General features: G+C 39.5%; 2 protein-coding genes across 3 annotated transcripts in view; both read right to left on the bottom strand.

Annotated features, from left to right (window-relative positions):
- Positions 1–1,339: 1,339 nt before the first annotated feature.
- LOC103362099 (schwannomin-interacting protein 1) lies at positions 1,340–15,448 on the bottom strand. Of its 2 annotated transcripts, none has more exons than XM_008288363.1 (7): positions 15,128–15,448; positions 10,422–10,711; positions 7,961–8,085; positions 5,871–5,961; positions 5,608–5,733; positions 5,366–5,483; positions 1,340–5,228 (listed from the first exon to the last, which is right to left on the bottom strand). In XM_008288363.1, the coding sequence occupies exons 2-7, from the start codon at positions 10,701–10,703 to the stop codon at positions 5,128–5,130; spliced, it is 843 nt and encodes a 280-aa protein (XP_008286585.1). In that variant the 5' UTR covers positions 10,704–10,711; positions 15,128–15,448; the 3' UTR covers positions 1,340–5,127. The 2 variants fall into 2 exon arrangements, with proteins under 2 accessions (XP_008286585.1, XP_008286586.1); XM_008288364.1 differs by having other exon boundaries at positions 10,446–10,711.
- A 3,944-nt stretch (positions 15,449–19,392) lies between these two features.
- The window catches only part of ache (acetylcholinesterase (Yt blood group)), a 39,792-nt gene continuing 35,495 nt past the window's right edge, over positions 19,393–23,689 (bottom strand). The window contains exon 9 of the mRNA XM_008288362.1: positions 19,393–23,451. Within this exon, the coding sequence (XP_008286584.1) occupies positions 23,330–23,451 (122 nt within the window). The 3' untranslated portion in view covers positions 19,393–23,329. The remainder of the gene's footprint in view (positions 23,452–23,689) is intronic.

Raw genomic sequence — 23,689 nt, 5'->3', positions numbered from 1 at the left:
AAGTTGTCATGCACATTTGTAAGTGATAAACTGCAGCACAACATTGTTCAAATTGCGTATTTTTCTTTAGAAGTTGTCATTTTTTGTCCTCTATACTCAGCATAAGACCCCCAGATGAAAATTTGCAGACAATTATGTCTATGTTGTTGCCATCTCTCTGCATTTTCTTTGGCTAATCTGTGGTCGATTCATGATGCAGGAAGCCAAGCAGGCCATTTCAGACAACCCTCTCCCTAACAAAACTTTCCTGCTCCTCTTGTGGATCCCGAAGCATTCCCGGGCCAGATCCCTCCACTGAATTCTAGGTTGTCTAGGTACGTATACACGTGTGTGAGAGTATATACATATTTAGATGGCTGTGGCCCAGGGGGTAGAGCGGGTTGTCCTCTAAGCAAGGTTGCAGCAAGGTTGGAGGTTCCCCTACCCCTCCACAGCAAAAGTGTCCTTGGGCAAGACACTGAACTCGAAATTGCTCCCAATGGAAGGCAGGCACCTTGCATGGCAGCTCTGTCACGATGGGTGTATGAATGTGTATTGACTCTCAGATGTACGTCACTTTGGATAAAAGCGTCTACTAAATTAAATTGTAAATATATTTGCAAGTGAAGTATCAAATTTTGGCCTTAACGACTTCTCATACAAAAACATCTACATGTCATTTTTCAGTTATATTGCAACCAACTAGCAAAAGGAAATGACATGTTTCATACTGACATACTCGTCCTGCCCAAATCTCCCTAAACAATGGTAAGAAAATCCTTAACACTTTAATGATGCTTTATTGTGAAAATTATGAGTTATCATTAAACAGCTTAGCCCTCGAGGCATTTCAAATTTCGACATTTTGCATCGTTTAATTTGCCCTAAATTTCTCATTCTTGATTTGAGTCTCAGCCTGAACGTGCCTACATGAAAATGTTTGTCATAGTCGGAGCACCACCTACTGGCAAAAGTCAGCCTCGTGTGAAATACATCATCTGATTTACATGAAGTGAATATGTCACTTTTAAACATCCACAGTCCAGACCTAAAGGCATCTACATGTCTGGATAAAACCCCTCAACTAAGGCTTGCCCTGACATGCATGAAGGTGAGTCAGTCCGATCATTGCTCTTTGCAGCTTTAAGTATTATTTGAGGAACGAAATGTGCTTGAAAAATAGTGAAACTTTGCACATGCATCAGAAGTGGGAAAAACTTTTTTTTAATGGGACTTGGCTATCAGTGGAACAAAATGACTTGATAGCACCCCCTGCATCACAAAGTTGCAGTACCCACTTTACCCACACATGCCAAATTTAGTGTGTTATTTGGTAGGATCCATACAAAGACAAACAGTGTGACTGACTTACAGCCAGGCAACAATTTATTCATCTCAGCCTGCTCAATCTCAACACACTGCTCACATGTTTTTTCTCTTAAATGATGTCTGACGAGACAAACATTTTTTTCTTATGGCACAACACAAAGTCAAAAGTAAACCAAACTGTTGATCCACCACCAAAATTAAAAACACAGTATTGCAAACTGCAATCCCTCTGAAATTAAATGATGGTTGTTTTAATAAACATAATACAACCACAAAGTCTAAAAAATTAAGGTTTTTCTGAAGTTAGTTTGTAAATACTTGTAAACAAGGAGCCTAGCATAAAAAGTAACTATTTTATGCTGATATGTTAGCCAGATCTATTGATTCTGCTAATTCTAAACTGGTTCTTTGAACAGGTTTATTTAATCCAGATGGAGTTCTCTTGGATTACAGATGTGATCATTTTCAAATAAAGGCAATATCCGTAGTAGAAACTATGATCACAATGGGAAAGGCTGGCTGAGAGATGATCAAATGATGAAAATGTTACGATGTGAAGTCAGTATAGTCCTAAAAAGTTATAAAAATGTGACACCAACTACAAAATGAAAACAGGATAAGGTTATTTGACTTCTGCCTTAAAAATACTACACGATTGTTCTGTAATGAGCGCTTACACTTTGATATATTTTTTTGTCTTTATATTAAATACTCAGTGAGCTTTTGAATTGCCCCTACGGGATAAATAAAGTTATTTGAATTGAATTACTGTCATGAGGTCCTGACACACAGTGCTGAGCTTGCTTTGCTGTGTCGAGGCCCCTTAAAAAAGAAATAGCTACCACTTGGTCCACAACACTGATACTGTGTATGTAGAGTCATATAATAACACACACACACACACACACACACACACACACATATATATATATATATTCTGCTGTACCCAAATTTAGTATGGAACAGTCATGCACAGGCAACAGATTCTGCAGGATAATCCAACTGAAGATCATCCTTAGTGACAGGAGCCAGATCTATGGCAGCCACTAAAGGGGTATTGTGAGGTCAGGGGCACATTAAGCACATGCTCATAATTTTCAACATCATAAATTCATTCCCCACGGTCAGATTGTCAACACAGAGTTATACTGTAGCATCCTGAAGCACGCGATGCAGAACATTCGTTGCTAACAACCAACCACCACAGCGCAAAAGGTTCAGGTGGAACGGTCGCTGGTTTGTCACAATGGAAGAGATCCAGTGTGAGTCGCAGATGGGACTTGATGCACATGCTGGGCTTCCAGAGAGCATTCCCAATGTAGCAGGAGGGCTGGTAGCAGTGTAGCGCTGCACAAGAAGACTAGTTTGAACAGGTTAGGGGCCAAATATAAAGAAGGCATGCTTTTTGCTTTTTACAAGTGGAGCCTCAGACATTTTTGATCACATCTCATAAAAGCTGCTATTCAAGTAATTTCCAGTCTCTAATAACTGCCACAGAAAAACTCATTTAAATTGTTAGTGCACATAGTAAATACAGCATAATTACATTTTTAAAACAGTTTCTACCCAGCTATTTTTAAACCTAATGTTAAGGTCCTGTGAATGAAAGTCACTTCCCGGTGATGTTTCACACTAACAGACCAACAGAGACCACAAATGAGATGTTAGGAGGCTTTTACTGTGACACAAGCAGGAAGTGTTGCCAGTTTGATGGCAAATGATGCTGGGACTGGGGGACGACGACATAAAAGGCTGTGTCACAACAGTCACCAGAAGAAAAATAAAATTATAAAAAGATTTCTTTTAAATCTTATTTTACATACCAAAAGTCGCATAGGTGAATGAAAATAAAAACATATTTCGTTTGTAGCACCTTTTTTTTCTCCATTTGTGCACATTTCATTCTTTACTAACCCCACCACACAGTCTTTGGAGACAAGCATGGATTTAAAAAAAAAAAAAAAATCTGTCTGACAAGACCAGAGAACAGAACGACACTTGACACAAACCAAAAAACAAAGACAGATTGTTCAGTTGGCAGAATTCTCAGATTTTAAATGAGTCTGTTTTACATCACTGTTTAAAAAATTGACACAAGATGCAAAACTTAAAAACATTTTTAACTGTGTTCACGAAATAGAACCCTCACTTTACACATCAGTACCTTTCTTTGGATTGGTGGTTCATTTGTCTTTTACAAAACTATTGTCCTACTATTTTTGTTGACACTTTAAAGTAGGGCGACATCATTGTGGAACTGCAACGCATGACTATTTGACTAACAGAGTTTCACAATGACATTTGAACAACAGTTGAACAGGATACATGGAGGAATAAAAGCTGCTGGTCAATACTGTTAATATCAATCTATCTTGCTTAGATCTGCTTCATGCTGTTATGCGGCAAACATGCTGTCTCCTAATGTACGTGACAGAAAGCAGGGACCTGCATTGGCCCACAATGTAACTAGTGGTTAGGGCACTCATTAGCACTGGGTTGACCATTTCATTGAAGAAAATGAAAATGATGAGCTCAGTAATATGTCTGAGAGGAAACATGCAGGTAGTTACAACCTCCTGGATCCTTCTTCAGAATTGTTTGTCACATTTTTTGTCCACATTGTGTACTGAATGATGTGACTCCTGAGCACAGGCTGAGGTTAATGTAACCACATAAAGGTGAGAGACAGAACATCTTCTTTTCACTCATGTACAACAAGACTGAGTGGCTGTGTAAACAAAATAAAACATCACAATCCAACTTTGAACTTAACATCCCTCTCATCTCCTGACTGTAACAAAAACAATCTTGCATGAAAAGCATCATCCTGCAAAAAAAACAACAACAACAAAAAAACAAAAAACAACCCAACAAACAAAAAACGGTGTACATGTGTACAATTTCAACTTGGACTTTTTGTATGTTGCTCCCCATAGAAAATTTATTCACACAAATTTTTTGGATAGTTTTTCAAAAATTTTCCACTTGCTTCCAGTCTTGGCATTTAGCCAGTTTTAACATGACCCTACCCTTTATGTGTTGTGGACAAAGCAGAGATGTAGCAGGTATTTATCGTCTAATCTGATTGGGTAGGGTAGCAAGGGGAGATATTTACAAAAAAAACAAAAAATAAAAGGTCAGTTAAGGCCACCATCCACTGGATATGCATATCCAGAGAAACAAGCAATACTTAAAACAAATGTTTGGTATTTGCAGGGACTGTGTGACAAAATACTCTGTCATCCAAACCTTTAGAATTCATCATTAAAGGACTCATATTAAAAGCAGTCGCTGCTGGACTTCAGGGGAGCTCTGTGTGTACATGCTTTCATTGACAAAGCCCAAACACAGTGCAAAGTCCTCATTTCTCCAGAAATCCTTTGCTATGTTCACACACTGTGCTTGGTACACCTCAGGAGTGATACGGTGCTACAGCCTATCTGGAAGCAGCTCCTCCTCCTTCCCCGTTTGTTTTTCTGTGTTCGATACGAGGGGGAGTGAAACCGGCCGTGGAGCAGACCAGCATCGGCCTGTGCACACAGAAGCGGGAACCATGAATTGGCCTTTAGTAGAGCAAAATTTCCCTAAAAACCTAAAACACAGACAATGTCCAAAAAAAAAAGAATCTAATTGAATGTCCAAATCCTTTCAGGAAGTGACACTCTTCACAGTGAGTGGCTGGTCAGACCAACAGCAGGAGGGACTGACTGAGATGCTTGTGGAAGCCCCTGTGGTGCCGTCTGATTACTAATGATGCTTACGGACTGGGACTTGCTCGACAGCCGAACTTTAGCAGTGCGGGGGATGACTCTGGCAGGTTTACAGTGATGTCAGATCTTGCACCTCCAGCAGCATGGCATCCTGCTCCGTCCTCAGCTGGTCTCGAGTCTGCAGGCGGCTCACCAGTTCTGAGCTCAGGTCTGACGCAGACACATGAAAATATGACAATGTAAATGTAGCTGAAGCAGCATTTTTGATATGTGGTGCGTTTGGATTATAAATAGCAAAGAGGCTTTTCTTACAGAATGGTTAGGATTAAAGTAAAGTAGCAGAGTACCTTGAATGGTCTTGCTGAAAGATGTACACAGAGCATTGAGGTCTTTGATACTGAAAGTTTGCAAATCACTGAGTTCCAAATGTTTCCGCTGGACTACAGGATCAATATGAGCTGCAGGCTGAAGAGAGGAGAGCAGATGGGAGAAACAGTGTCATAAAACAGATCTGGAAATTAATTTAGAAACGGTTGCATTACTTCAATATGCTGATGTGTTTCCCTCTAACCAGTAACATTTGTCCCACCATTGTTTTGTGGTCCGTTCTCAGTCGGTCTCGTAGGTTTCTCAGAGTGTTCCTGAAGCCTCTTGATTTTGGTTTCTCTGGCTTGGTAAGAGGCTGAGGACTCTTATGAACCTGAACCGTCCCTCTCTTTATGTAGAGAAGGACAAGGGGGTGGGAAAATGTGAGCATACACAGGAATGACATTTTTTTTAACTCTTCTTTACATATTTTTAACTCTGAGATTAGTCAGTTACAACTCAAATCTAACAGTGTGAGTTACTCGCCTTGCAGATCTGTCCACTGTTCTCCTCCTCTTCCTCCTCACTTTCGCTGTTGTTGATGAAGCAGAGTTGGAGATTCATCTGTGTCTGCAGGCTGAGGGATAAAGAAAAATTAATATACTTATGCTGGACTTATACTTGTGGTTATTTAGGAGTATTTCTGACAACTACCCAGGCTCCTGGCTCACAGTAGGAAAAAAAGTGTAAAACGAATAGTCCATGTGTAAGAAGTGCAACTAATCACGTATTGAGTCAGGTTTCCATCCAAACTGAATGAATTTTACCAAAATCTCGAAAAAAAAATCTCGAAAAAAAATAAAAATAAGAAAAATATATATAAATTGGCCCTGCCTTCGCCCTAAGTCGGCTGGAATAGGCTCCAACCCCCCTGCGACCCAAGTGAGGATTAAGTGGTGTATAGATAATGGATGGATGGACATATAAATTGGACTTTTCATTCCACTACTTCCATGTGAACATTAGGAGTTAGTTGATGGACATTTACAACAGGTGGAGCTCTTTCTCCACTTGGTGCCGTTAAACTCTTGCAGAGGAAAAGGACAAAACAAGCTAAGGTCAATTAAAGAGCTCAAATCAAAGCTCAAACGATGTGAAAAACATGATCGCAACACAGAATTTCTGTCAGCTCCACGTATTAATGTGATGAAGGCTCCAGGCTCCTCATCACTCCAAACAGACCTGATGTTTTTGCATGGAGTCATTAATAATGTATGATGTTGTTTGAATACCAAATCTGTTTCCATATTGCACCGTCACATGTTATTTTTATCTCTACATCAGCTTTTAGTTTTTTTTAACCTCAGATAAATGTTATTACTTTTTCAAGATATTTCAGAATTCTCATTTTAAAATAGTGTTTTAAAACAAATATCACCTCCAGCCAGAACAGTGTTGTCGCACTGTTTCAGGTATAATCTCTAGACATACTAACACATCTGAAAACATACAACATGACTGTTCTCACACACTGGGGATGTGTGATGAAGTGAAAACTTCAAAAGGGAAAACTGACTTATTTTGACTTCTAGATGAAACATTTCATTGAATTTCGTTTTAATTTGAGTTTGGATGAGATTATTTCAAATACAAGGACAAGGACACTCGTTTGTTTTCGCTGTCTGTGAGCTTGCATCATGCATATTTGTAAAATGCTGCTTAGAAACTCTGCTATGACTAAACATCACATAAAATCTACCTGGGGAAAACCTGTTTCCTTTAAGCAACAGTTCAGAAAGCAGCTCAAGGGAAACCCATGTGTAACCTAGTTACTTAAGTGAATGTAAACACTCTGACAGGGAGGCTCCAGCTGGCCAGCGCTGGACAGTCTTGGCATGAGACAGTCATCACAGGACTAACCAACATCCCCGTCATATTATTATGCATATTAATGAATTATTTGTATTATTTGTGCTTAGCATTTTAAGGATGGAGCAGTATGAGAATGTCTTGTGTACTGCTGAGTACTTAAATCAATTTTACAGGCTTGTTATCCATAATACACTCTTTTTCCAGTTTTATTGCCTGTTTTTTTTAGTTTCAGTTCTAACACAAAGCTTTGATGTTGATGGGTATTACTGCACTGCCTCCCCAATTGGCCACTTAGTTCACTTTAAACAGACAGGGTAGTGAACTGGAATCAGTGCAAGTGGTGAGGCTCTTCCAAACAAACCTCTAGTTCTCATACTCAAAGATTATTAGTGCATTAACTTTAGTCTACAGCAGATTGTGGCCACAGCAAACAGCAAACATCTTGTTAATGTGTCACATAATTAATTACAATTGAAAATAAATTAAGCTAAATTGTGTAACCCACACAACACTACACGTAAGAGGTTGCAAGTAGTCCGAAACAACGAGACCATAAACAAGCTGCTATATACTGATGTTTTACATATGGCTTTAAAATACCATTTTAGATTTTTCTTGCTATTCTTCATTTATTACACCAACAAAATCTCAACCATCAAATTGTGCATGTTAGACTAAAAGACAATACACGCCAAATCCAAATGGCACCAGTATGCTCATGAGTAATGGCTGTCCTGTAACACATAAGAGGCGAGTCTGTGTACCGGGAGGTGAGTGCAAGCACAGGACTGTTGCAGGTGTCGTCTCCGTTCTCCCAGCTCTCTGCTCTCCTCCCTCTCCCCTCTGTCCAGCTCACTGGGGCTCGGCCTCGCTCAAGAGAAACGCCACTCTAAAAAAAAAGCACAGCAGCCATGTGTTAGACTGGTGACTGTGGTTGGTGAAGGGTTAATGTAACTGAGCATATGAAATGAAATTGGAGTCAGGTGTTTTCTGTCATCTGAAAAAAAAAAGCGGTTGATGCTCATCGAGCAACAATAGGTTAGAAAACAAAAGTCTGGACTCCACTGAACCACTGCCAGACAGACAGTGTGCAAATGGAGGAAATTCAAGACCATTGTTAGCCTCTCTGGGACCAGTGAACAAACAAATCCCTCCAAGAGCAAGGTGTATGATAGTCTGTGAGGCCACACAGGGAGCCAGGGTTACGTCTAAGCATCCAAAGATCTCTCTCTCGTTGAGTAAAGTTAATGTTCATGAGAAAACAGAGCAATGTAGTGCATGGCAGGACTGTGAGGAGAAAGCCACTGCTTTCTAAAAAGAATATTGTGTGAATATTGTGAACAATCACACAGACAAGCCAGAAGGCAATTGGAAAAAAAGTTTTGTTGATTGATGAGACCAAAATAGAAATTTCTGGTTTAAATATGAAGCATTATGATTTCAGAGAGGAAACCATTGCATTCCTGCATAACTTCATCCCATCTGTGTGATGAAGAGAAAGTGATGATATCATGGTTTGGGCGTGTTTAGTTGCACTTGGGCCAGGATGGCTTGCCATTATTGAATCATTGGAACACTGACACGTACCAGTGAATTCTAAAGGAAAATGTCAGGACATGTGTCCCTGACCTGAATCTCAAGAGAAAGTGCAGCAGGACAACAACGATGAACACACAAGTTGTTCTAACCAAATATATTTGAAGAAGAGAGAAAGCAATGTTTCATAAAGACCCTTATCCAGCAGAAATGTTGCGAAAGGACCTGACGTTGGCAGTTTGTGTGAGTAAACCCACCAACGACCCAAGGTTAAAGCTGTTCTATTCGGCGTTAGAGGCTAAAATTCCTTCAAGCTGATTCTGTTGGTTAGAAGGTGATTATTAACTTTTAGTAGTTTGAGCCTCACACCAATGCTATTCTAAATGAAAGCACCAGTACAGCTAATCCTCAACCAAAGAGCTTGGAGGTGTGGTTTTACTGTAACCACTAAAAACACGACACAGAAAAAGCCTCTGAGGGAGAACAGTGCAAACCTAATTTCAAATATGTGTCACATATGGGCGAATCTGGAAATTTGTTTTGTAATTCATCAGGATTATAGAATTCTTGCCTCAACCTGGTGAACCTCTTCCTGACTAGCCAGATGTTGCCTAGCAAAAAAATGACAGAAGTACTGAGCTATGTTTCCTGAAACAAAACAGAGAAATTAAAATCATGATTTCTATGTGGCGACTGACAGTTTTATTTCGATTGAATGTGGTATTTTGTTGGCAAATGACTATGAAAAAAGCAACACATCTGATGCAACAAAGTTTGTATGTTCCATGTTTTTTGGGATTCTACAGGAGTCTCATAGAATCCTAGAACATACAACCATCTCGAATGATTTCTTACAACATTTTTAGACAGACCAGCCTGTGTTGTTTAAATGACTGTAGATTGTACATTGTGATGTATATTAGAAGGTTCCAGCAGACTAAACACACAACTTTTATTATCAAGGTTCCCCTTTTAAAAAGTGAACTCCAAAACATCAGCTGGATCTATGAACCAGGTCTAGAAGTGCTTGTAGATGTACCATCCTTCTGTAAGTCTAATGTGTCACAGATTTATGTGTCATACTAGAAAAGTAGCGTGATTCCTTGCAGTTACAAACCATACTAAATCCTATTGTATTAGCATCTATGCTTTAATTGATCAGCAGTGTTTGCTAAGAAAAACTGTTCTGATCATTAGCATCAATGTGTGAGTGTGAGAGGAGCAGTGTGTGTTTGCAGCGGATGCTTCCACTCCCTGTGACACAGTGGGAGTGACAACAGCCTTTTTCTTCTTCCTGGCAGCTTTGAGAGCCACAAGACAAGGCTGCAAATTCAAGCGTTAAAAGTGACTGTTATGTTGTCCATTACTTTCCCTGATGTTTTCAGTTTTTACTGTGGTATCATTTCAGTATCTGTATCGTAGCGAATTCAGATTTTTGGTATCGTGACAACACTAGTCCTCATGTGGGAGAACAAATTAAGTTACCATAGTAACCGAACTCGAGTTGAACTCATGTCTGGGATAGAAAACGTAACAAAAGTTTGCAGGAAGGTTCCTCTCAAGAGTAGACCCAGACACTCTCAATCCTTCAAAAGACTGTGAATGTTTTGGGCTTTTTCTTTTGAGAGCTAAATTACTGAAACAATAAAACTCTGGACAGTTGACTTTAGGACTAAGCAAGACACTCGCCTCTTCCAAATTATGACTTCTGACCTTTGCCATCTTCTCTCTCTTCTCCTCTTCTTGCTTCTCCAACTCAGCTATGCGCAGGTTCAGCGCCTCCCAGTGCATGATGGGAAGCCCCAGATTATCCTCGCCATAGTCTTCTTGCCAGACTAGGGCTGCCCCCTCAGAATATTCATCCTCGCCCTCCTCGTTGTCAGCGTCGTCGTCACTCCTCCTGTCGTCCTCTGCCTCATTGCTCTCTTTCTCTTCCCGCTGCTGCCTCTGTTTCTCCTTCTCACCCTCCATCTGCACAGCTGTGGAGGAAGCATGATGTAGGTTAAAACATTAAAGTCTTTAACACAGAGAATTTTCAATATGTAGGACGCTCTGCAAAGCTCAAAGAGTTAATGATGTCAAGAGATGAAAGCTCGGCATAAGTTGACTGCCTAAAATCAGGACTGTAAAGCTCTTTTCCAACCTGGGATAAGTGACATTTCTGGCTTCATCGATCTGCTAAAGTGACAGCATTTTACTTTTACATTAATATTCCTCGGGGCTTCGTTCAGTTATATCCACAACAGTAACAGAGAAACACAATACACACAATATTTGCCATAAATACAAGACTGGACAGCACATCAGGTGACATGTAGGCATAATAATGCACTAATAGACATAAGACTGCATCTAATCTAGCTTATCAAACTGCCCTACTAACTAATAATCCTGTTAACTGCTGATTTTTTAGACATGGAAACTCTGTTCACGTGTGACGATAATTCATATGTAAAATGAAAATATCCTGGTTGCGGTGCCACTCAGCACTTAACCTGATAATGGCCGCTATGTAACATGATTTAACTGTAGCTCTGCCAGTGTTGCTGTTGTTTTACACAGAGTACCGTTGTATCCAGATGTTTCAGAGAGTCACAATAGCAGCTGTAACCCCACCTCCTTCCTTTTTCAGAAGAGCTCATTTTTAGATCCGTAATCAGTGGCAGGCGATCAATGCAGGGCTCTAGCCACCATCCCCTTTCACTTAACCTGGGAAGCTACTTAAACATCCATCCATTCTTTAGCTACACTTGTTTTATCCCAGAGAGAGTCGGGTTGGATCCTATCTAAGGGGACATTGAGAGAGAACCATAGAGTTAGTGGTTATTACAGCCTTGTTTTTTCTTAGCTCTGCTTTGTATAGAAATAATCTGACAAAGAAGTTCAAAAGGCTCACAACAATTTCTCTTTAACATATGCACACACACCCAAACACACACATCTATACAGAGGTCCATACATTCATACACATGCACTCCTTCAAGTAATAAAATCACGAGCTGCTGTTGTGAAAACCTGCTACAAATATCTGGTTTACTCAATTTTAGACCATCAGTGTGTTTATACTATCGCAACCAAAAATATAAGCACGTGTAGCTTAAGGGGGGGCTGGTCATTTCATATGGGAAGGTGAGGAGAACGTTCACAGCTCAAAAACCTCTGGCGCTAATCATGTAGCCTGCTGACAATCAGTAAAACTCTGAAACTGAGGGTGAATTCATTTCAAATTTGAAAAACAAATCTTTTTTTTTTTGTTCAAAGGAATCTATTGTATCCAGCTTGGAGCTCATAATAAATAATCCGTATAATCACAGCTTTAATGACAAGACCTCAGAGGGCAAGGAAATGTCTCGAGAAGACAACACTTCAGTATGAGAGGTATTGTCTGAAATTGCCCCTTAACAAACCGGATATGCCTTTATCAAACAATTTTGCATTGGTTAAAAAAATGATGCTTTGATTAGAGAGAAACTTTGTGAGTAACCACAGCTTCATAAAGAGTATTCTATATGTCTCAATGGGATTATTGAAAAGGGCTGAGCAAATACCTCAGCAAGAGTTGGAGGGTCAAGTGAAATGGTATGGTCTACACAACAGAGTCTATCATCCTAGTAAAGACTATCAACAAGTATTGGTTCACTGCGGCACTACTTCTAGACAAACATTGCAAGGCTCTAACCTCACCAGCTCACTGCTTCAAGTCCTCACTATTCAGGCAGGACTCTGTGGCGGCTATGGGTGATGTACAGGATATGATTCACTAGGTGAAAGTTGCAAAACAGGACAGGGATCTTTGTTTTCTCCGGTGGCCAGATAGAGACTTCAGGTGGAGAGCCGAATTGCTCTCGGATGCACTTGTTTTTAACAGTTTCATCTCCTACTTGCGCTAGCTAAAACTACTGATGACAACAAGGCAGACTTCTTTTGTTTTAAGTGCCCACGCTTTCCATGTGGATGATTGTTTAATGAGCTTGGCCTGGTCAACAGTCTCTCTGTGAAATACGTGGGTTTTTTCTGGAGGAATGGATGAGTAGCAGTCAGGCAGTGCCGCAGACAAGCACAGGCGAGCAGTGGGCTAAGAATCTAGATATAGATAATCTTCTCATTGAGAGAGCTGTAGCTCAACTTTGCTGGGTTGAGTCAGACTCATTTAAGTTCAGGATGGAAGTGAAAAAGCATCCTCCAACTAGACACATCATGTTGTCTGTAACTAGCTTAGTGTGTGAGCTGTTGAAAATCATGTCGGCAGTCCCATTGCCTGCTAAACTGATGCAGCAAGAGTTCTGCAGGAAAAGTTGTGGAGAAGATGATGCCATGCCACTGGATATTTTAAACCAGTGGAAAGGTTAGTTAAGAGATATTGAGTTGCTGGCAAGGATTTGGGCAGGAGGCATACACAGCCAACTACATCATTTTACTGATGCCAGTAAACATGGCTATGAGATAATGACTTACATCCAGTTGAAGAAACTGCAAAAATACTTTTCATGTTGCCTGTCTGTTGGGTAAGGCCAGACTGGAGCGTGTGAAATTTATAACTCTTCTAAGAAAAACTGAACAAGACCACAAATCAGGAAATCTGTTTCTTTCACAGTGGCTAAGGCTATGCTAATGGATAGTGGCTAAATTGGGAGACACCCACAGATTACCATGAAGTTTACAAAGCAGACAAAAAAATAGATGTAATTGCAGGAGAAGAGAAGAAAAACAGTTCAATGTTCATCAGTCGATCTCACAGTTAACAGACAGGCCTCCTTGCATCATGATGCTGTCACATCATCATCCCTATTTGTATTGTAAATACTCAGTTATAGTTATCCATATTCATGTAGATGTCTGTGAAGATTTTCAGTCATCCAGGTCATGATTATTGTAGTTTAATCATAGCAGCTGGACGTGCTTGAGTTTCTTGAAGACGTTTCACCTCTCATCCAAGAGGCTTCATCAGCTCTGACTGACTAGTTGGGAGTTCCAGATACTTATATCCTTAAGGAGCCATTAAAACTTAAGTTTCAGTTTCAATTGGGGGGTTGTTGCTCCTCCCTCTCATTATGCGAGTCGCTAGTACTCCCCCTGCCACAATGGGGTTCGTTCGGGTCTGTTGTGGCTCGGTGGGAGATTCGCCAGATTCGCCCATATGTGACACATATTTTAAATAAGGTTTGCACTGTTCTCCCTCAGAGGCTTTTTCTGTGTGGTGTTTTTAGTGGTTACATTAAAACCACACCTCCAAGCTCTTTGGTTGAGGATTAGCTGAATGTGATTTCATCTTCCTTTGGAGAGTTCTTAAGACAGAATTGTAAACAGATGAGAGGTGATGCCTCAGACCTCCACCTCTGTTAAGTGATGGCCTTCCCAGTTTGACATAGATGGCTTCTTCACGTCCATGCTGCACTGGACTGCGTCCACCATGTTGCTTGTTTGTGTCTTGGTGTCTTGTCCGTAGGGTGGACCAATCACAAACTAATCTTGTTATGAATGGCAGGTTCCCCGCTATCACATGCTGTTAATATTCAGCATTTAATGTTTATATGTGCATAATCAGTAATAGTAATCTTTATTATAAAAGATGTCTGGTTATGACTTTCAGTTGTCCTGCCAACACATGCTGTTAATATATAATGTTTAATGTATATCTGTTCCAAATATCAGTTATTGCTTTTTCCTAATCACCAATAATTAGTATGGATTCCCTACAAAGTAGAACCCCTACACAAAAACATATCAGCTGATCCCTATTTAGAATCTAATGGCAAGACACACTGTTCTTTTACTGTTGATTAAGTAGTATATTATCACCACACATGGACAGAATTTTTAGGAAATCATAAATGAGGCTTCACGTTATGTGGACAGTTTGTGAAACTGCAACTAGTTTAAATTGTGTCTTTGGTTTGTTATTGCATTAACATGCATTAAACATTGTCGGACTACTGCATATTCTCTCGCAAATATGTAATACCTATATATTTATATAGTACAAAATGGATCTTTTCTTGTTGTTGAATAAAACCAAAACCGTAGAAAAAAGAAGTGAAGTCTTAAACTGAGGCATCAAAAAAGATTCGTGTCAGATTATTGTATTGCGCCATTGCAATAATTGTGAGTAATTAAGAAGAAATGAGGCCTTAGAGAGATACCTTTAGGGACCTGGCTGGCTTGAGACTCATATCTGGTCTGGACATCCACATCTGTCTTAATCACAGCCAGCCACATGGAAAAGTATTATTCGCTATGAACTTTTTCCTTCTTTCCGTCGTGGCGGTTGGAAAAAAAAAGTTAAAGCTGCAGCTCTGCTTTGAGCTTTGAACACAATTATGGAAGAAATATCTAACTCACCCCCAAGTATCATACCGCACTAAAACACCATTAGTTATTTAAAAGAAGCAACTTACTTTCTCCGGAAAACAAAACCGTTTCTACTGCTCGACGGGCGGGCGGAGGAGTAGCTGGAAGTTTTTCCACATAGTTAGCTCCGCTCTTCCCTCAGCTCCTCCAAGTCATCGTCCTCCTCCTTCCCTTTCTTTCTTCTTCGCTCCCGCCGCCTTCTTGTTCAACCAACAAGTGGAATTTATGTCGACAGGAGCAGTTAAACTCTTACTAGTCTCACTCTACACTCCACTTGCCTTTATCTTCGTGTAATTATCACGCTAGATATCCACTATTAATGATGGTCCTGGCACACAAACAAAAGACATACTTCAGGAATTTCACACAGAGGAACTAGTTAGTCAGTGAAAATTCAATGCGGTAACTTCCGGTGGCCGCCTTCAAAATAAACGCGTACTTTGTGAATGTAGCTAAACGATAGTTAATTTGTGAGATCGTGAAGAAGTGCACTTAACAAGCTGAAGTGTATGTGACAAAGACAGGGGCTTTGGAAAACAATGAAAGAGTTTCCTTTCTCGGATTCACTTTATTGTAGCAAAATACAATGAAAAACACACTGTAACTACGTAACAATGTTGATATCAGTGTAAAGTCATTGGCGGTTTTATCTGTCTGGCTCCCATCAGATCAGCTGAGCGGATGACACACTAAACCATAGATAGTAACATAGTTTACTGACTCAACATAACGTGGCTAAATGACTAACACATACACACACACACGTTTAAATTGTTTGTAATTAATATATATTCATGTTACATTAATGATCAAATAACTATTATTGCGTTGGCTGAATATTTGGACAAAGTTTGTTGTCCTTGTGACATAGTTTATTGAATCTTTCATGCCAATAAGCTTTTTATTACTTAAAATTGCAGTTAGTTCTGCGATGACGTTCCTGTGTTCGTCGCAGCAGTTTCCGGTCTGACCGGGTCTCAGATGTGTGAACTTGACAGACTGAGGAACGGAGGTGGAGGTGTCTTGTTTCAGTCCTACCTTGTATTCTGTCAGTTTTAGGGTGGCACACAAAATCAAAAGCCATAACTGAATTTCCGGAATCCTACTACTTTTGTGTAGTATACAGGTTAGTTGAAAACGATGTCAGTGATGTACTTTGGTTTGAAAAAGTTCATCAGTAGGCAAAACATTCATAGTTTATCTAGGATTTCAACACTGACAATTCTGTCCATTTATGCTGATAATTTTTCTAACTACAGCCAATTATGGTACAATAAAATGCGTCTTCATTGTCACTCTACCACCTGACAACACATTTTTGTGGATAGTTCAGTGATTATAAAGATCAGATTCTGTAACACATAAATATACTCAAAATATTATGACTTTAGTAAACAGATCATGACTGTGAAATAATATTGATAATATTATTTTTGTTGAACCTACAACTAATCTGTTATAAACTAAAGCCAATAAACTGTAACTCTTTGTATGAACTGTCGCACACAAAATCAGAGTCAAAAATGTAAATGTGCTGGTAGATGCTCTGTCCATGTTGGGGTCATTTAGAAGTATTCAATAAAGTTACTGCTGTGCAACTTCAGCATTATTAACAATATGTTGCAGTTGCTTGTTTAGAGGGAAGCCAAAGGTAATTTTGAATTGCCGGGTTCTCTGTTTAAGTTTCTAAGGTTTTTACTTTGCTATGTTAAACACTGTAAGATGACATATGTTGTGAACTGTGCTATATAAATAACATTGAATTAAAATTGAAATTAATGTACAATACACCATAAAAGTTGACCTTTTTTCCTGAGTGTTTCAACCAGAGAAGAGGAGACATGTCAATTCAATTTTATTACATAGCGCAATTCACAACATATGTCATCTCATATCATAGTAAGACCTTATGAAATTCATTTCCCAGGTAACATGGAATTGACATGAATTCAATAACACTTGTAACCAAGCTAGCTAATCAGTCAAAGCCTGACTCAAAAGTTAAATGTAGCAACATTACAGTGCATTTGTTTTGTGTTTCTGGCACATGGTGACAAGTTGTTTTGTATCAGTGTGGTGTTTAGGTTAATTAAATGTGATTAGAACAGTAATATTAACAATTGGTTGTACTGAATCTGTATCTGATAAATTCATCGGGTGAAGAAGTTAATCTCATGCACTCAAATTGTTAACATGGTACAGCTTGTTTTTGTAGACTGGATTATGTAAACCTCAAATTATGTTGGAAAAAGTCGAAGGCAATGACTTTACTTCATTTTGTTTACTTATTAAACTAGCTACATGCACATTCCAGTGTGTTGTATAAATACTGCAAATCAATTAATTGATTGACTACTAATTACTAAAGTCTGAAACCTGCAGGCTACATTAATTGGTGATTCTAAATTGTGGATAGATGGATGGATGGATGTAAATCTGCATTACCAGGAGGTGGCAGCACAACCAAAGAGGAATGTAATGAAAGACCCAGTAAGAGTTTGAAATGTTAAAGACCTCAGCTTTTTAAAATTTGCTGGAAAATCATCTTGCATTGAAAACACATAAATAACGTCTTTTCATGGTTACTCTGTGATTTTGTCCTGCTTTATCTAAACCTGTTGATTTTTGTCTAATAAGTAAATATGTGTACTTTATTATTCAATATGCTTGTCTGTCTCCTGTTCTTGTCACAGTTTAACAGCAGGACCATACCACAATTATCATATTCATTTCTCATCTTATGAGCAATTGTTTTAAAAAATGCTGTAAAAAATAGTGGTATTGTTATTATCAATAATAATACCAACAATAATTTATTATTGTTATTATCATAAAAACTACTAAATCCAACTAGGCAGTTAATTTATCACCCAGCCTGTTTGTAGTCTGACACTTTGGCAATTCACTGGCCACTGATATTTCATGTTGAGTGCACAGAGACAAGTTCATTAATAATGACCCAATGTCAGTCATCAAGCCTGCGAAAATGTTTCATTTTTTATGTGCAACCAGAGCTGTTTCTAATGTATCAGCTACTTCCCCGTGCCTTCAGTTGCTGTGACTGCTTTCTGTCACCTATATGTTTCAAGTTTAGTTAATGTTGGACTGATGGACCTCTTTACTCAGCTGAGTGGTTCTGGCCATAATATTGATCACTACAGTAGCTGCTCTACAGTCTGTCTCTTTTCTGAATACTAATGCGATCCTGGCAAACCAAAGCTGATGGGTAGAACACAGTAAGAAAGCAAGAAATTTGACCAGTCAGCTTGTGACAAGGCTCACCTGTAACCTTGAAACCATTCCAAGTGTTGACCTCATGAAGCTAGTTACCATACTGACGAGAAGTGTGCAAAGCTGTCATCAGAGCAAAGAGCAGCTACCTTGAGAAATGATTTACCTTTTTTTGTCACTGCCTAAATCTTCAGTTTTGTTCCAAAAGAAAAGCTTCCAATGAACTGGTGTTTTGAAAACATTTGCCTTGTACTGCATATGCCTATGCTTTCTTTTTTGAGTTTCTGTTGGTAGTTTCCAAAGAAATCAATTGATACAATGAACTACTCAGTTAGCATCATCAACTTGTCTGTTATGAAGGGAAGAGGCCCAGAATGTCCTGGACGGAGAGTCTGACGAGTTTAATCGGCAAATGTGCTTGATGCAGACAAACAAAGACAAGGTTTAGGGTGTTTTAAGTGAAAATGTGTCAGTGTTGCTGCTATTAATATATTAATCCATTTACAATCTCACTGTCATTAAAAACTATCAGCTCAAGTCTAACATACCATTAATACACGAACACAGTGTACTTCAAAAAATAATGTTCTATAATCTCAAAAAAGTGGATTACTGCGTAAGTTGCATTTAAAGTTACTGCTGCTTGTTTTGCTTTTACAACAGTGATTGTAAAGGTTTTGAGTAATATATGTAGATGCATGTTCTCCCTGTGCTTGTGTGGGTTTTGTCTGCATGTGAGTGATTATCTTGGTCCTGTAATGGACCGCCTTCCGCCCAATGTCAACTGGGATAGGCTCCAGTCCTCCATGACCATCCACAGAATAGAGCGAGTATAGCAAATGGATGGCTGGATCTATCAATGAGCACGACTTACAACCAATCAGAGAGTTAGAATAAGTTGCTATGCTGTGATGAACCATAGGAAGGGCAGCAGGCAGTTTATATGACAGTGATTATATTCCAGCATACATATTGTAGCCTAAACATTTTGGCTCATAAATCTTTTACTATTCAGACCAAAATGCAAACCTCTAGTTTGGATCTGATGGTGCAGGCAAAGACTCAATAAAAGGTTGACGTGGACAGAAGCAGCAGGGTGTCTTTATTTCTGTTGCTATAGCTTAACCAAGTCAGCATTCATAATACACAGAGACATACTAGGAAGCTACAGAAGCCTTCAACACTTATAGTACTAGTGACTGGAACAAACAACGATGAGGCAGAGGACTGAAACAAAGTCAAATGAACAGAAAGATACAAGAAAAATATTTATGGCACTCATTTGTAGTTTATACTTAGAATAATATTGCTTTTAAAACACAACCTCTATCCATCATCATCGCTGTATTATCACGTTATTATTTTCACTGCATTTAAATATCAAATATATTCCTTTACTGAAGTATTTATGTTATTGCTAACATCAAACATACCTAACATTAGAGATATATCACTTGCTTTGATAATAGTTTTTGTTGAAAAGTACAAATTTTACAGAAAATAACAGTCCAGGTTGTTTTTTTAGGATATACTGGGGACAGTGGGCTTGAGGACATGCACAAGGATTTGATAGGAAGGCAAGGGAAGGAGGTGGGGCTTAAAGAGGGTCTCCCATTGGATGAGAGGAGCTGAAGGGGCTGTCATTCACACAGCCTTTCACACATGCATTCCTCACAGGTATTTTGGACATCAGGTACAATCCTTTTTTTTTTCATATTTAGTTCTTTTTAAAGCTAAACTAAACAACGCTGAGCCATAAATAGGAGCGTCACATGCCAACAGAGACATTTTGCTGGGACAGCCATCAGCCAATCAGGGCGCCAATTCAGTTCCCTCCCACTGCTGAAATAAAAGAGGTTAACAGAAGGTACAGTGACACACACACAGGCACACACACACACACTCAGACACTGGGATGTTAAGGGTGGTAGGCACACACAGACAAGTGATTCACACACTCAAGTTTGATTGCGAAGGCAGCATTCTGTTCAGAATAGAAGCCCCAAAGTCCTGTAAGATTATTCTATATTTTTACATCTAGAAGGTATTAGATTATAGCTTAAGTGCACAGTTATTATTATTATTATTATCATTTTGTGTGCACAACATAGGGGTTTTGTTCTTACAAGAAAAATACTTGTGAAGAGAATTTTACACGTTACCACAACATAATAACTTGTGTCACAGCATATAGACAAGTTGTCATTCGAGTGTCCAGAATATAAGAGTCATGTTAAGCTGTTACATAAATGATCTTGTTCCACGAGGTTACTGAAGGAGCAACACGGATGTTATGCACACAAGACTATAACTTGTGAAGTACACTATCTTGCTCCAGCAACATAACAACATACTTCTAACATATGGAACTTGCATGCACTAACTACTTTTATGCTCATCTTATGTACATTCCTACATATGATATGTGGGGATGTGCATATCGTATATACATTCCTACATATGATACGTACAAAATCATCTTTCAGGACTTTCAGGGTTCTGAAGTCATCAAAATGAGACCAAAACATCAGCACAGTAGAAGTTTTTAAGTCAAATGTTTTGTTAGACTTTTGAAATAACTGAAATCATATTTTACTCTTTTTAATGTTACGTGTGAATGCTGCTGGATAAAAGCTTTTACTGTCAAACTAAACATAAACAAGTTGACAAAAAGTCTTGAAATAAAACATAAAATAGTCCAGTCTTTATGGACAAAAGATTAAACCTTTAGAGATTTGTTTTTTTTTTCTTGTATTTGTATGTTAGCTAACCATGTCACTTAAGCCACTGGGAAATCATGGAACCCAATGCAGCTGTATTTTGAAGATCAAATCCTGGGCGGTACCCTGTAAAGGCCTGGCAAGATTCATCAATTCAGCTGGTAATATTTTCTGTCATTACCAGCTGAATTAAATCAATTTCAATGCTTTATCACATTATCAGTGCCACATGTGTAATATGTGGAAGCTGCAAACCACAGATACAGTTTTTCTATAGTTATGTAAGTGTATTTCTCTGACTGTCTTTTCATCTTTCCATCATTTCTCCACCTCTCCTTTTGCCGTGTCCGTGGCTCTGCTCTCCTCCTCTCCTCTCTCTGCCTTTTTACCTCCATTTTCCATCCATCTATCCATCATTTCTGTTGGCTGGCAGGCCAGAGGCTGAGCCAGCGCTCTGTCACATTATCTTGCCGCTGAGTGAATTACTCTGCCTCCATTAGACTAACAAGAAAGCAAGAGGACGGAGGGAGATAGGAGAGGGGGCAGGGAAGGAGAGCACAGAGGGAGGAGGGAGAAAGGGAAAGAGTGATGCAGGATGAGTAGGATGGGGAAGGAACTAAAGAAAAACAAAGAGAAAAGGTAAATGAGTTGGAATTAAGAGGAGATGGAAAGAGGATAAGAGGAGTATATAAAGGTGTAATGGAGGAGTGGGAAAAAAACGAGGGTGATGAGGGACTGAAGGATGAAAGGAAAAGAGTAGGAAAGACAGGAGGGTGGGTGGAGGTTGATTAGAGATGGAGATGACAGCCAGAGTAGGGACAGGAAGATTAAAGGAAAGAAAGATGGAGAAGTAGAAAGCAGAGTGAGGGGGTGCACAACAGGGGGATAACAGAGGGATGGGAACAGATGCAGGAGGAGAAGAGGAAAAGAGAGGAGACAGAGTATGAATAGAAGATGGGACGATGGCTTACAGATTGGGGGGGGAGAAAGGAGAGCGGTGGAAAAAGAATGGACGGGAAGTAAATAGGGAAAGGTCACTCGTGAGGAGGACTAAAAAAGGAGGGGACAAATGAGAAAGAAAAGACACGGGAACATAAACAACAGGACTGAACTGAAGCAGTGAGGGTTGGAATGAACAGAAAGGGAAGACTGTCTCATGCAGAGAAGCGTTAATGAAATACATGACAGCTGTACATGACAATGAGTGAATGACACACACACACACACACACACACATCTAAGATAGTACACACACAATCATGCGTGTGCATACACACATAATTCAGTACAGTTGTTCAGTGGTAATGACCCACACAGACCACAGCTGAGAAGAAGGACTGAGCTGTAAGCTCACTTAAAGACGGGCAAAGCGGAGGAGGAGCACAAACCTCAGCATGACTTGTTTCTGTTCAACTGCCAAGCTGAGCTGAAGTGAACTTCTGAAATGTAATGTGAATTAGGCACCAGTCAGTTGGTCTGAATGTCATACACTATCTACAGGAGTAATGGAACGGTCCAACTTACAAACCTAGATGTCACATCAAGCTAGCATAAAGTGGTTTTCCTAACACTAAGGAAAATGTAAGGAGTGCATGTTTTTTTATGGAGCCTTTTAACACAAGAACACACTTGGATTCAGTGCAACATATGGCTTTAACTAAAGAGAAATACACAGGCAATGTTTGACAGGTAATGGGAATAGTGGTCACAGTTGTAGTAATGAACAAGAACAAGACTGCAAGGCTTCAACAGAAACTTGACACATAAACGGTGGTCTTGAGTCCAAAAAAAAAAACAAAAACAAAACAAAAAACCTGATATGTTAGAAAGAAGGAATCCTCAAAAAACAAAAGCTGAGTATGTTAAGATGACCACAAAGACAAGTGATTTTACAATCAACCAGCAGTGGTGCAGTGTCATGGGCCGATTAAGGTCTGAGTTACACTGTGGGGCTTCCAAGCCACAAACATACGTACACACACACATACATACACACACACCCGAGGTAATGACACATCTCTGACATTTCTAATACTCCTCGATGCTGATGGCAAGTTCCCTCCATAGCCCTTAATTTCCACACAGACACAAATTCCAAAAAAAACCCCAACACATCAATAAATAGTATAAATTATATAAATAAAGATCGACAGTGCCTGTGTTTACATGTGTTGTGAAACAAAAAACAAAACAAAAAGAAGTCAGACTTCACTGAGGGGCTATGGAGGAAAATGGCCACAGCTTGTTCTTTCTGCCTTCCCCATCCCTGTCATTATTCTCATCTCTCTGCTGAAGCTCTCAGAGGTCAGTGCAGCGCTCCTGCTTGCTGTAGTGGTCAAACTGACTCTTCCAGTGCATCATGTAGGAAGACCAGCGGTGAAACTCCACCTTCCACTGACGCTCTGCCTCATCTATGTTGTCTGAAAGAGAAAACACAGAGGCGCGGTGATAAGAAAAGTTGAGCTTCACTGCCATACCTGCTGTAGAGCTTCACACCAATGCTGTCTCCTGCTGATGTCACAGTCACAGGTTATCATTTGCATTTTGATTGGTTGCCAACTTTAAGAGGGAGGGTTTTCAGTAATATGAACTGGTGTGAGGGAAGATGCCATCATGGGGGATAGAGCAACTTTTGGTTGAGAATATGATCAGCAATGA

The sequence above is a fragment of the Stegastes partitus genome, unplaced genomic scaffold, assembly GCF_000690725.1.
Source record: "Stegastes partitus isolate 25-593 unplaced genomic scaffold, Stegastes_partitus-1.0.2 Scaffold556, whole genome shotgun sequence".
Classification (NCBI taxonomy): Eukaryota; Metazoa; Chordata; class Actinopteri; family Pomacentridae; genus Stegastes; species Stegastes partitus.
Note: the sequence above shows the minus strand (reverse complement) of the source record. Positions and strands in the feature narration are given on the sequence as shown.

Excerpts from the sequence above, each read along its gene's own strand:
- LOC103362099 (XM_008288363.1), bottom strand. The coding sequence starts at position 10,703 with ATGGAGGGTGAGAAGGAGAAACAGAGGCAGCAGCGGGAAGAGAAAGAG. Across the intron at positions 8,086-10,421 it reads GAAGTCATAATTTGGAAGAG|AGTGGCGTTTCTCTTGAGCG; the intron begins GCGAGTGTCTTG and ends CTTTTTTTTTAG. Across the intron at positions 5,229-5,365 it reads TTTCAGCAAGACCATTCAAG|ACCTGAGCTCAGAACTGGTG; the intron begins GTACTCTGCTAC and ends TGTCTGCGTCAG.